Here is a 14,660-nt window from a genome sequence, read left to right on the forward strand (position 1 = left end):
GAATTTGGAGGTCAAAGCTAAAAGGAATTGTGACCTTACAAAAGACATTTTTTGCCTTAATTTCAACAACACTTGGCACAAATCTTTATTACGATAAAATAGCAACATTATTTGAAATCCCTGTGACTAAATGTTGTGCAAAAGCAGCTTTCTGCCCTTTCACCGTACCTCAGATCTGCAGAGCTCAAAGGTGTAAGGTGGCATTTTCAAACCAATTAATCAGAGACAAAATATTACTGAGTGTGATCATTTTAGCGTATTTCTTCCTCTGAGACCTTCTTGATTTTAAAGCACAGTGATCAGTTAGAGAAACACCTGAGACACCATTCAGAGCCAGACCACAGAGGCCAACATTTCTAAGCAGAGACAGCACAACATCAGACCAACTGTCGTCCATCCAGAGTTTACAGCGAGCACTGCAAACCCAAAGACTTCTGCACAGGCTGAACCGTTTCACTCCTAACTTTTAATGTCACTGAAATTGCTTATTTAGAACCAAACTATCTTGGTGAGAGCTGAATCAACACAGGCTATTGATGAAGAGGCAGCTGAAAACCTTTCTGATCAAATTCAGTCTGTAGCTTTCTGATGATTAAAGTTTAACAGCTGTCGTCTCCTGCGATGGCCTGCCCGATGATAAGTGCTGCTTGCTTTTCTTTGTGGTGAGTCTGAGTCATTTAATCAATATCCCAGTTTAGTTAGTTCACTGTGATGAAAGGTTTCATAATCGCATTCTATCGATTTACATTTTACACAGACGGGTGCTCAAATTGATCACAGGTCATTTGTTGACTCCGTCTGTGAGCTGTCCTCCAAGTAACTTTTACTGAATGCTATAAACACTGAGGTATGAAAACGAGACATGAGCTGTCCTCTCAGGCTTTTATGTGACTACAACAGTTTAACTCAAATTCAAATTTTTATTTGTCACGTACACAGTCATACACAGTACGATATGTAGTGAAATGCTTGGACAACTGCTCGTGACCTAAAGAGAACAAAAAAGGAAAAGGCTATGAATAAGATAGGAAATAAATATGAAAAATTAAAAAGGGTAAATTTAACTAGTGCAGGTCAGGGAGCTCGGAGCGGATGGTGCGCTCAGCTGACCGCACAACCCTCTGTACAGCTCGTCTGTCCTGCATGGTGCTGTTCCCGAACCAGGTTAAGATGTTTCCCGTCAGGATGCTCTCTATGGTGCAGGAGTAAAAGTTCCTGAGCACCTTGGAGGGCAGTTGGAAGTCTCTCAAGCGTCTGAGGTGGTAGAGACGCTGACGGGCCTTTTTCACCACGGTGTTGATGTGACAGGACCATGACAGGTCCTGCGTGATGTGAACTCCGAGGTATTTGAAGCTGTCCACTCTCTCCACTGGGCACTCGTTGATGACGGGGGTCTGGTAGTTCCTCTCCTGCTTAGTGCTGAAGTCCACTATCAGCTCCTTTGTCTTACTGACGTTTAGAAGGAGGTTGTTCCTCTGGCACCAGTTCTCCAGATTCCTAATCTCCTTCAGGTAGGCCGTCTCGTTGTTATCAGAGATCAGGCCCACCACGACGGTGTCGTCAGCAAACTTGATGATGGTGGTGGAGCTGGTAGTGGCCACACAGTCATATGTGTACAAAGAGTACTTTATGAATTCATGTTATTCTTTAGTGTTTTTCCACTGCGGCATTACTACGATGAGCCCGATTATGAAAATAAAAATGTAAATTTGAGTTGAAATCTTGATGCTCGTGGTTGAAACCAGTTGAGTCCCTCACGCAGACTTCTCACCTGCAGGCAGCCAATCCCTCCTCAGACTACAAACAACACTCAGAATAATCCCAGGGCCATAAATCACACCTATTCATGATTAGGATCATATTCATAAGAACACGACTGTTTACAGCACAGGTATCCAACCTGTTTTGCGCCACAGACCAGTTTATGCCCGACAACACTTTCACGGACCGGCCTTTAACAGTATCGGTATCAAAGAAAAGGATTTTATCATAACACACAGGAAAAGACCCAGGGCAGCCAAGTTAACAATAAAAACCCTGAAAAACATACATTTGACACCTGAGCCTCAACTCTTGCGGCCCGGTACAAACGACTCAGACTGGTACGGCTCCGTGGCCCGGGGGTTGGGGACCTCTGGTTTACATTACAGGTCAGGGAGCTTTGTTTCCTGCAGCTGATTCTCTGCAGTCACCGTAACTTTATGCATTTATTATCAAGAGATGAGTGGTTGCAAGCTGAATAATCAGACTATAATAAAAAAGGTGATCAAAGATATCATGTGTAAAATCATCCTCAGCATACCTTTAATTAACGTATTAGTAAAACCGTAGATTAGATGAAGACAGTCAGTAAAGCTTTCATGAACAGACCAGTTACTGCATCTCACGTTGCCCACATTCAAGCCACTAAAACGTTATTATCTGGGAACCTGGGTAACATCTTTGTGTTTCCCAGCCACTGTGCGTGGGACATAGGTGTGCTGTGGAAGGTTATCTGGTTGCACCTGATTAGTACTCTAAGCGATCGGCGTGAGTAACGGGCAGAACAACTACATTCTCTTCCACTAGAGGGCAGCACAACTACCTGCTGGGTTACTGCCAGTAAAACAGAAGAAGACAAAGGAGAAATTACATAATAGTCATGCAGCACATAATAGCAATAGACACATATTTGAAAAGGAAAAGTAGTCAATCCGACTTGGGTCCTGGAGGAATTCCGATTCCCCAGCATGAGTAGCGGTCAGAAGAAAGCAAAACAGGTATACTGGGGACAAACCCAGCCAATTTAGAAAAATGATCAATATGCTTTTTGTGACGTTTTTGTTTGGTGGTGTGCCGTGTGATTTTTCTAATGAGAATATGTGCCGTGGCTCCAAAAGGTTGGGAAACACTAGAATAAGAAAGAAACATTGGGGAAATGCGTCTGTAGCTGAAGATCATTTCTCTGGGACGGAGCCTGTATGATAAAATCTGTAGTGAATTATTATGTGGAATCAACACTGTAATTAGTGTGAAGACACCAAGTCAAAACACACTTTCCAATTCCACAAGCTTGCTGTGCCCTTGCGGAGAGTTTACTGTGACATATTTTCTGTGACCCAGTATTCGGCATTATCCGATATCAGCGGAGACAATGTCCTACCTAAACACAAACCTCAAAAAAGGGATCAGGAACCCTGTGTTCCATCACTTTAATATCCCCAACATCAGCCCCTGCCAAGCAGACAGCACTCCTCTGCCAAAGAAAACACATGGGATTCAGCTGAAGGGCTCCAGTTTTTCAAAAACAGTCTCTTTCAGTCTAAACTTCTTAAGGAGGTCGGTACGAACGTGCTTTCATTTGAAAAAAACCCTGCAATGTTAAAAAAAGGCCTGGATTCAGCCGGGACACTGCCACCTTTCACCCTCCATGTTGTCCAAAGGTGTGTTTGCTTTGAAAAATGTGAGCAAACCTTCGTCATCATTACTTGACATTTTCATCCCCACTCTTTAAAGGAATTCGCAGAAGTTTATTTTTCACAAATTTCAGCAGAGGCCTGCTGATAATCTGAAAAACAACTAGAGAGTATTTCTGAAAATGATAAACAGGAAACTGCAAAAACATCTCAGATGTCTACTTAATAAACGTCAAACATGGCAATGAGCCACTACTATCCTCAATATATCTGTGTGTGTTTGAAGTTTCCCCCAGCTTCACTGGAAACAGTATTTGGAAAAAATCTTGGAGAAGAGAGAAGTAATCAAAAGTATTATCATTTTAGCAAAAATATCAGGTAGCCTCTGCTCTGAGAAACAACGCAGGAATTCATTTGGTTGTGTCGTTTTGTGCCGCTCCACCAAACAGAGCAAACATTTACAGACGGCTTTGAGGAGGTGGTGGGATTCCACACTCGACTTAAAATAAAACCTCGCGCCAGTGAATGGCTCTCAATGTCCGTCTGAAACGACAACAGAAAATGTGGGCTCGTCTTAGGTTTATATAGGTCACGATTAAAAATGTTTAAATGTATAAATATCAATGCAAGCACCTCGGCACTGCACGCCGAGCCCACGACTGCAGAGGAGAAAACTTTTTGCATATCTTGGTGCGCCTCTCCCCTGCACCTCAAACCATATACCCAAACAGCTCTGGGGTCAAGCCTCTGCAACAAGCCTTGGCTAAGTCAACAGGGAACATTAAGAACTGTCGGTGAATAAAACTCTTGTGCCCAGCTACAGTTCACCGCAAAGAGGAACTGGCTCACTTACTTTTTCTTTTTTTCCCCTAATCAAATAGGATATTTTCTTCTTCTTTTTTGCCTTTTTGCCCCCGCCCCTCCTACACAGTAGCTCCAGATATGTCAGGAGCTGTGCATGTCCAGAATGCTCTTTTAAGTCTCTGAGGCCAAGAGTGTAGGCCACTGAGCACACGTAGCTCTCAGCAAAACATCAGCATGCTTTATTTGCTCATTTTGTCACTCTCGATGAATCTCAACATTGTAAACGCCGCCGAAGCTGCAGGAATTTGAGGAGGATGATTGCAGAATCTCTGAGTTACAATGAGCCTTTGCTCTGACAGCATAGTTTCACCCATCAGACCTGCAGTGTATTTACACTCGCAAGTCTCACACACACACCTCAGACACAGCAGCGCCTCACCATTCAGAGCCGATTATGCAACGTGACACACGTTAAAGGTGGCCGAGCTTTGCACAGCTGCTGGAAATTTAAAGCTTAATAATAAAAGTCACAATTCCAGTTGGTGCTGTTCAGGTTAGGCTACCACACTGCCTGCATCTATCAGCTGATTCGTCAAGACCGTCTGTCTGCTCAGGTATTCTCACAAAAAACAAAAAGCTTCATATAGAAAGAGAGGAGGAGGGATTTGTTCCAGCTGGCCCGTCCTCTATCTAACAAACGACTGGGACTAAAGAGGAATTTCATGGATGCTTTAAAGCAGTTCCATAAGTTACACTTTATTTGTCATGCTGGTACTCTGTGGTCCACACATGCATCTCTCACTGCAGTTATCTTTTCCTCTCACATCATACTTATCTTCACTAATCAAAAGCAAGGAAATCTGCATGCACTCATAATGTAGATTCAATCAAACAGATTTCTATTTAAACTCTTACAATCTGTCCGTCATGCAGCCACAGAGTGAGCCTGTAGTCAATGACTCTCCATCTGAGTCTATTACTTTAAGATGTGTCTGACAGTGACTGCAGAGTTTAGCCTCATTAGTCAGCTGAAGAATGCATGTTTAAATAAAGGCACGCTGTATACTTATGCTTGTGCATGCCAGTGAAGACAATTACGTACGACTCCCACACAGCCTCTGCCTCTTAATATAAAACATGAGAAAAACTTGCAGGAAAGATGACGTGCCATGAGAAAGTTTCATAACCCCGCACACAAAAAGCAGCAAACCAGACCACATATTCATTTTGCCAATCTCCAGCTGAAGGTCATCTCCTGGTGGACCTCTGCACTGGTCCCAGTACTGAGACACGTTTAAACAGAACTCTGTTGTGTCAATATGGCAACTCTGACAAAGCTAAATATTAGGGAACTAAATATGATGAGGACGGCATCACAGCACTGACGGCGTGTCGCTGGGGGATACCTCACATTTTTATACCCAAATCTGAGCGAGTACACTAGACTTCTATGAGAAGTCGGAAATAAATCAAGAATAACATTCACCCACATCTTTGTCCTGTCTTCCTCCTCTAGCTCTCTACTGGTCGCAGCAGATGGCCCCGCCCCTCCCTGAGCCTGGTTCTGCCAGAGGTTTCTTCCTGTTAAAAGGGAGTTTTTCCTTCCCACTGTCACTAAGTGTTTGCTGACAGGGAGTCGTCTGCTTGTTGGAGTTTGCTCTCTATATTTGCCAGTTCTTTACCTTACAGTATAAGAAGCCTTGAGGCAGCAGTTGGCTATAATTTGATGCTATATAAATAAAACTGAATTCAACCAAACGGAACTGAATTGACTTTATGTTATACTAAACATGGTCACTGGAAGCATGTTTCCTGAGGTTACAGATCAGACATCTTGCTTTAATCAAAGGAGGCGCCCCCTGCTGGTCATCAGAAAGAATGTGAAGCATTTCCAGATGAGGTTTCCTTTTCAAACCCAGAAGCGACGACAGCACTGGGCTAACCTTATAAACAAACCCTCTTCATAATTATAAAGCAGCTGTAGCTGATTCATCTCATGGTCCATTAGAGGTTCATGTAACATAAGAATGAAATTCTACAGTATGAATAAAAGTAATGCGCTAACATGAGTAAGACTTCCTGTCTGAATCACATCAGTGAGACAACGCCCATGAACTCAAACTACTTCACAGCATCATCAAATGATGCCTTTTATTATTGTTTTGAGTTGCATATTATATGTTAAGGGTTTTGAGCCAAATACAAACTCATATTGAAGTTTTTAGCTTCTTAACAGTTAACAAATGCCGATTTCTGTATCTGTTGCTAAGGCAGGCCAACCAATAACCATCCGGGCAGTGCGCTCAAAACTACAAACCTGGTGGCTCTAAAGAGGAAATCACATTTCACTGTAATCCATTTCATAGCTGAAATATTTTAGCCTGGACCAAAGTGGCAGACTACCACATGGTTGACAGAAAGACACAGAAAGAGGTCGTAATGCATTATTAATGGCAACAACATAACATATGCTGTGTCAAATAGTCTCAATCCTCTCTCTGCTGGATGAAACACAGAGCCAGAGTAAAGGTCCAAAAATACATCAGACATGAGAAGCTTCCTCTCTTTCCCTTTCAGGGAAGCAAATCAAATATCTTCAGTATGTGAACCATCAGCTGTGTTCATGTGAGTGTACATGAACTGAGAGACACGCAGTGGGAGGAGGGGTGATGGGAATGACACACCCCGCCTGACATCTAAAGGTCAGCTGAATTCCTTCGTCATTTACTCCGATTCTTTTTTAAAAGAGGCACGTGGTGCAAGTTTCAATCAGGTGACCAAGAAAAAGGAAGTTTCCCTCCTTCCAACCATTTACGATGGACGTACTGTAGCTGTTAAACTGCATCGCCTTTACTAAAGCTTCCAACAAACCAGGTGTGTTGAGGATCAAACGCCGTCATTATTCTCCCATAAACAGACCCAAATGTGCTCATGGAGCCCAGATTTCCCAAAACGGTGACAAGCTCTTTAGTTTTTCTATCCACAAGTTTCAGATGACGGTATAAATTTAGAAGGTTTAATAAACTTCCACATATTTAACTTAAAATCTCAAAAGTGCCTCAAAGAGAGTTTCTGAAGCAAACAAAGTGGTTTCCAAGTCGTATAAAAAGTTTCACCAACAGTGTGCAGACTTACTGAGTTCAAGACTTTTTATTCAACCAAGCAAAAAGCTCCAGGATTCATCGTTTCCATGCAAATATCAGAGATAATCATTTCAAGGCCGTCGCTGCTTTTCAGATGAACCCAGAGAACTTAGCCTGCGCACTGAGCAGAACTTTTATAAATTACATTAGTCTGGATGTGGGTGATCTATGCTGATGGATTGAAGTCTCATATTATATATAATCCATATTTTAATAGTAACAGTGGGAAAACTGTAACGTAAAACAAAAAAGGGGGTTGCTTAGGAGGGTACGACTTACAGCCATACCACCCTGATCTCCCTGAGCTCAGAGGCTCAGCAGAGTCAGGCCTGGCAGGCCTTTGGGAGGCTGCCGGGGAACAGCAGGTCCTGTTGGCTGGCAGCTCTGGAGGCTGAGCAGATCATCTAATCTCCTGAACCCTGAGCTATTCCCGATGCATTCATCAGAGTGTGAATGAGACATGGTGTAGAAAAGTGCTACACGGGTTCAGTCCATTCATGAATCAACCAAACCCTCATTGCTTCGGCTTGTTTGAACCTTACAGTGAGTCTCTCCTCATTTTATGAATGTATTATAATAGCAGCATATTTAGCAGATAAAGAGCGGGGCCCATCTATCAGGAGGAGGCACACAGAGAAAAAACAGCGTGATCATTTATCCAAGTGGCTTCGGATTTGGAAAGCAACCCAGAGCGCAGCACACAGCAGAGCACACATCTGCATCCTTATAATTATTATATCCTCCTTAACTCAAACAAGTCCAGCTGTGCGATCAGTGCTTCAAATAAAAATCTCTCACAGACATTTCAGTCCTTAATCTGGAAGACCACCCAAGGACTGTTAGGTGGATAAGGCTTAATTGGAGCTGGAGCCTGTTTAATTCAGCACTTAGTTCATTGCCAGCATCAGATTTTGAAAATCGTCGCTCGCAAAACGCAGACAAATTTGGTCTCCTCCTTCTCGTGCATGACTCACAGCTATGCTGTTTCTCTGGAGTTAAGAGTGCCACAAGTATCACAAGAGGAGATGATTTCATGTTATTCGTGCTGCAAATTTAACAGAGAAGGTGCCGCACGCCAACTTTGTGTCACTTTCTAATGACTTCATTTGTAACTACAGGCCTCGGCTTACACGCAGCAGCTCAGCGAGTCAGATTAGAGACACAGATTTTAAATACCCAAATATGGAAACGAGTTACAAATGATGCAGGTTCTGTAAGAGAACTCGCACCACGAATCTCTGGAGCAAACGTGCGAAACAACCAGGCCAACACTGGACTGCAGATTCTACAGGATCACTTCTCCTCAGTATGAGTGAAGGAAGAAGAAAACAGAAGTCAGCAGTGACATGTTTCATGTTTCATGAAGGACCAGCTCTCCCAAGCTTTTCTGACATGCAACACAAGGGCCATCCCCCACGCAGGCCAGCAAAGATCGCCCTCGGTTCGCCCGCTGCTGCTGAAGCAGAGGAAGTATCTGCCTCATAAGTATTTAGCTGCCAGGCTGCCTGCCAGCATGCTAGCTGCAGTAAACACTTCCAGACAGCAGCCTGGCTATAATTAAGAAACAGTAAAATGCACACCTAGAGAGGGCCAGGACTACCACTTGAGATCAAAGACGGCCGGCCCTCAACGACAGGCTTTTAGATCAGGAAGCACTGGTTTGGAGAGCGTTTGATGTCGGGTTCTGTAGTCCTGCGTGTTTTGGATTTAGGCTGCAAACATGAGGAGGAACAAGAATCAGTGCTGCGAGGAACCAGGAGCTGGATAATCGAATGCAAACTTACCAAATAAACTCGATTCTGTTTCTCTGAATTTAACGTCCCACATTCTTACTTTTATTGTGGCGATTTTACAGTTTCCCGTTTATTTTGCTCTCTGGCGTGATGTAACACTGGGAATGAGAAGTTACAGTAAATGAGGTCATTGTGTAATAATGATGCCTGTAGAAACAAAAAGAGCAAGTATGTCTCAATAAGAGCCGTCTGAAATGCTTCAGTGGGAACATGCAACACTTCTGTTGTTTTACTGATTGGCCTGAAAACATGTCCAAGTCTCTCCCGCCTTCATCTCTATAGTATCGTGTAGCACGGCACTTCTTCTGTTGTTGTAACCGAGCTGATGGCTGCAGCTCAGAGTGAGTCAAATCTTTCTGTTTTTCCAACAGTTTAGAGATCCTGGTAAAAGAAAATCAACAGATTTGTAACCCAGATGTGGCAACGGGGTATGTTATCTTGAAATGCTGGAAAGCTGGAATATAAGGGGATAACAGGATGCTGAAGATAAAGTTCCTACCCTCATCCGTGCCTACAGACGGAGGATAGAGATTGAAGAGATAAGATTATGGACAGAAGTGGTGAAAATGAGCTTTCTGGGCTCAGCTTTAGAGATGGGACGAAGAGCTGAGTCATTCAGGAGGAGCTCAGAGCTGAGCTGCTGCTCAACCACACTGAGAATGGCTGGCTGAGGTGGTTTGAACATCTCTGAGCATGGGATGGCTGAGGTGAGTTGGACACAGCATTCTGGACCAGGACACACTGGAGTGATTATGTTGCATCACCATAGACTGTTCTGGTGATCTCTGCTTAAACCGCGGCCCCTGGGACTGGATAAGCAGCAGATACTGGACGGACTAAAATGTATTGTCTGTTAAAGGAAACAATGAAGATTCGACCCAGTATTGTGCGTTATTTATGATGTTCATCTTTTTAATAACCTTTGATACTCTGACAGTAAAGCATGTGATCATAGAGCAGCAGCAGTCTAACTGACAAACCTTGATGGCTTTTGGCATCATGCGAGTGGCATCCCCCCCCCCCCTCTCCAGGCCCGACTCTCCTGTAAGGCTGGACTATAAATGTCTCGGGGGGGAGACTCAGAGACACAGACTCTGCTGTGATGAACTGCTTCCTCCAGCTCCAATCAAAGGAAACGGCCAAATCCTGCAGCTCAGAGGATGAACTTAAAGGTCAGACTGGCATTATCTTTGTCTTTAGACGTGCCTGTCGCTGCAGTCGGTTTATTTTTAGAGATTATGTTTAGAACTTCACAGAGAGTTCAGGAGCTTTTAAAGCATGCATAATTAATTTGGTGAAAATGATAACTACCAGAAAGAGGAAACAAAACCTGACTGCATATGTACTATTTTCTAATCGCAAAATTAAACATAGGGACTGGTCGTTTGCAATCACCATATTTAGAACCACAAAACAAAGCTTGGCCTTATTTTTGACCTCGATAATATCTTAAAATATTTAAAGTCACATATTTGTTGACAATTTACCATCGAGCATCTGACAGCCTGTCCACTTTTCCACCTGCCTCCTGCTCTCATCATTATTCCTCCGTTTGCATTAACAGTTAAACACACACACACATACACGTCAACTAGAAAACAACTAATAATCTGAATTTTTTTAAAGCAAATAAATATTACGGGGAAAACGGAGGGAATCTACAATACACATACACAATGTGAAATTATTTACATAAAAAACCAAAGAATGAGGGCAAAGCAGAAGCTACCAGGGTGTGTTAACAATGTTGCCTTGGCTACCTGTCCACCTTCATGATTCTCGTCGTGTCACTCGCTTTCTGCCAACTACATCCTTCATATATATATATATATCTCTCGCTTCTCTCCCTTTCCCGCTCCTTGGTGTTGTCAGCCAAAAGGCAAATATAGCAGCCCCGTCCCTATCAAATCCAAACATTGTTCTGGTTTAAATTTGGTTACCGGTACATAATAAGTGTTACATAATAAATGAATGTCAGTCAAGCAGTAAACCCCCGCTTCATCAACCAGTTCACTGTAAATGGGAATATTATTTAGCACATGTAGAAACCAGTTTGGCTGTCTGACCAGCAGCGTCTGCAGTTTTCAATCAGATCTAGCATGAACAAAAAACAAGATGACATCAGTCCTCAGCTCAAGGCTTCAGAATAACAGTTTACAGACAAACAGATGTCACAGATGGGAGTAGCCATCTTTTATATACAGTCTAAGTGAATGATCAGTGTTAAAGCCACATTCAGCTCTAAAGAAACCGTCTGAATTAAGCTCCTTTAAAATGCAGATGTTTGTCACATCTCTAACGGACAAAATGTAACTTTATTTAATACTACACCGACTCATCCTACTACTAAAAAACCAATAATAATAATAAACTTTGTGGGCAGCACGGCGGTTAGCACTGTTGCCTCACAGCAAGACGGTCCTGAGTTCAACTCCACCATCAGGCCGAGTTCTCTCCGGGTACTCCGGCTTCCTCCCACACTCCAAAGACATGCAGTTAGTGGGGACAGGTTAATTAGAAACTCTTGGTATGAATGGGTGAGTGAACGGTTGTCTGTCTGTGACACACTGGTGAACCCAGCCTCTCACCCTATGATTAACTTGTATCTTTGGTTTTAAGCTATACGGGCTGACGTTACAGAAGCTTAAAGAGGAACAAAGCTCCACAAACAGCTTTATGTTCTTTAGGCACAGATAAAGAGGGAAAAGGGCTTCAGCTGCAGTTTGTTATGTGGGGAGAATTCAGATTTCAGGTTGGCTTTAACATGGAAATGATTCTGCGTCACAGTGACTCACTTCCTGCTGCTGCACTGTGACACAGTGTGAACTCATTACTTCATTATGCTCCACGATACAAAGACCGTAGTGACAGGAACATTTAGTTTGATGTCCAACAACAGAATCATTACTCTGAGCGACATTTATTATTTTACTGAATGCTGGTGATAACCCTGCATGTTTTTTACTGAACCATGTCACATTTTTCAAAGGCAAACCTACAATCTGAGGGGGCAGAAATTAAACTGCATCTCTATATACTTCCACCAAGGTCCGTAATTTGGCAGTAATACATGTAAATGGGTTGGAGTTGGCTGCCTGAAGGTTAAAAACCATTTAAAATATTCCAGTTTTGAGGCTCACCAGAGGGCTTCATTTCTCCTTCAAAAAAGAACAATAAGGTCTTTGCTCCTAATTACTGTGATCGTGTTCGAGTGTGATGTGTTTTTAGTAGCTTTCGGGCAGCCGCAGCCTTTGGATATAAACAGCACAGTTAGTAATCGTCACAGCCGGCACCTGCTAACAAGTGTCCGCGCTCCTTAGCCTAGCCTTGCTTGCTTGTGTCTTCATCCCACACACCTCCACTGTCATCCAGAAATAGCACACAATGACTCATCTCTGTGACGCTGTAATTACTCATGCTGGTTGCTCAGGCTAGCTGCTATACAGGCATAATGTTGCTATGTTCACCATCTTGCTGTGGCAAATATTTTGGCCAAATATTGAGCCAAGATAAGTCGAGGGATCAACACATTTATCACCATCTGTCATGCAGACAGTGTGAAAATGTTTGAATTTGAGTTTAACGTTTCATGAGATGTTTAAAATGAAACTAAAGAGAGTTTGCGCCATCATATGTCAGAGATCGGTTGAGCCAGCTAGTGGAGGACTATGAAGCATGAGGATGTGAGAATATGTGATATAAAGCACAGCAAATCTAGTGTAACTCTCAGTGCATCGGATTTGTATTTGCATTTTGACCTTTTTACTTTCTGTTAGGAGCTTTGCTTTAACTTTGTCATGAATATATTTCCAACAGAGAGTCAGTCCTACAGCACTACAAATGTTCACCATTAGCAGTAGAAATTCATTTTTATTTCAGTCTCCCCGGCTGAACAGCTCAGAAACTAAAAAGACACTACGAGCGCTGTCCATCACTCCCCCATCAGGAAGGTGATTTTTGGAGGACATTCTTTGTGTTGCTTTTCAAATCTCTGCAGTATTTCAACTACAGCTGAAGGAATCTGGGTTTGGCCTATTCTTTCCTAAAATGCAGAGATGCTCCGCTGGCCAACTCTAAGAGATTTTGGCTCTGGTCGTTGCCCAATGACTGTCCAAGTGTTTTATGAGGGGTGATAGGGAGGATGGGACTGCAGACTTTTAGAAAGGACAAAAGGAGCTCGTGCTTTATGTTGGGAAGAGGTTAGGAGGAAAATCCCTTCACGAATGCAATAGGAGACTACTCACCCGTAACAAACCTCTGTACAAAAAGTACAAAAAGCTATTACGTCTGCAAAAACAATGTGCTGTAAAAATGCCGAGCAGTGATGTAAAGGAATGCTACAGACATCCAAAATCCTTTGGTGTAAGTTGGTAAGGTCATGGCACTTTTGAAATGAAAAGGACTTTCATGGGGTGGGAAAGGAAGGAGTTTTACGGCCGAGGAAACTTACCAACCCATCGCAGTTGTTAATGGCAACCGAGGCCCCGGGGACGTCTGTGATGTCACCGGTAAAGGTGCAGTCGGTCTTGAGCAGCTCACGGCGCAGTATCCTCTCCGTGCCATTGGTGGATTCAGTCTGGTTGGCGCCCACGCTAGAATCGTTGCCACCACTGCCGTTTCTGAATCCCGGGACCTCGTCATGCCACTCCACCATCGCGCCAGGCGCCACCAGCCTGCTGTTCGGCCGCAGACGAAGGTGAAACTCCTTTCCGAAGGCAGTGATGTTGAAGAAAAGCCTCTGTTCAGTTTCACCGTTTTCAAGCACCTCCCTCTTAACACGCTGCTTGTGAGTGGCGGAGAGCAGGTGTGACAGGTAGTGTCCGTGGGAGTCGGTGCTGAAGGGGGTGACCAGGCCGTATTCTTTCAGCCGGCTCTTCAACTGGTCTGCAAAAAACCACAAGAACCCAGCAAAGTTAGTTTTTCCAAACAGCAATAAAACAATATCAAATTAGTCTTTTCCTCTAAACACATCAGTCAGCCAAGGCCTGATTATGCTGCCTGCTCTAATCATCCTTTTATCACTTTTAGCCAACTAATGTTCCTCTGAGACAGGACGAGCTTTGACATTCATGGCAAACCTTTAAGAACACTTGGACTTGATTTCCTGTCAGCTAACATTTGGACCTTCATTTTTCTGTCTCTGCCAACTCAAAAACAAAATATTGGACTAACTGATTCACCACGTTTACCTTCTTAGTCCAACGAGAGAGAACTAGAACACCACAGCTGAGAGCCAGACTGACTGAGCTAAAACTCTCTGAGACACATTATTAGGCCAACAGAAATGCTAATAGGACACTTGCATAGTTTCAAAGGCATCTAAGACCCAGATGGGAGTAAGCGTCAGTGTTGGGGTTATATTTTCTTTCACTTGGACGAGGATCCCTGACCCTGCTTTATGTCACGGGCAGAGCGACAAAATACTCTGAGAACAACAACAATGGGACAAACTTACAGCACCGGTGTCGTGTCTACAGTGGAACTATGAGCACACCTGATTCTGTGTTTAATCCTCACTATTCCCA

At 43.3% G+C, this 14,660-nt stretch overlaps 1 protein-coding gene across 3 annotated transcripts in view; it reads right to left on the minus strand.

Moving 5' to 3' along the window:
* adamts3 (ADAM metallopeptidase with thrombospondin type 1 motif, 3) overlaps positions 1-14,660 on the minus strand; it is a 135,821-nt gene that overhangs the window by 111,805 nt on the left and 9,356 nt on the right. For all 3 annotated transcript variants that reach the window (XM_026187150.1, XM_026187149.1, XM_026187147.1), the window contains exon 3: positions 13,586-14,019. In XM_026187150.1, coding sequence (XP_026042935.1) covers positions 13,586-14,019 — 434 coding nt within the window. The remainder of the gene's footprint in view (positions 1-13,585; positions 14,020-14,660) is intronic.

This window comes from Astatotilapia calliptera, chromosome 12 (assembly GCF_900246225.1).
Source record: "Astatotilapia calliptera chromosome 12, fAstCal1.2, whole genome shotgun sequence".
NCBI lineage: Eukaryota > Metazoa > Chordata > Actinopteri > Cichliformes > Cichlidae > Astatotilapia > Astatotilapia calliptera.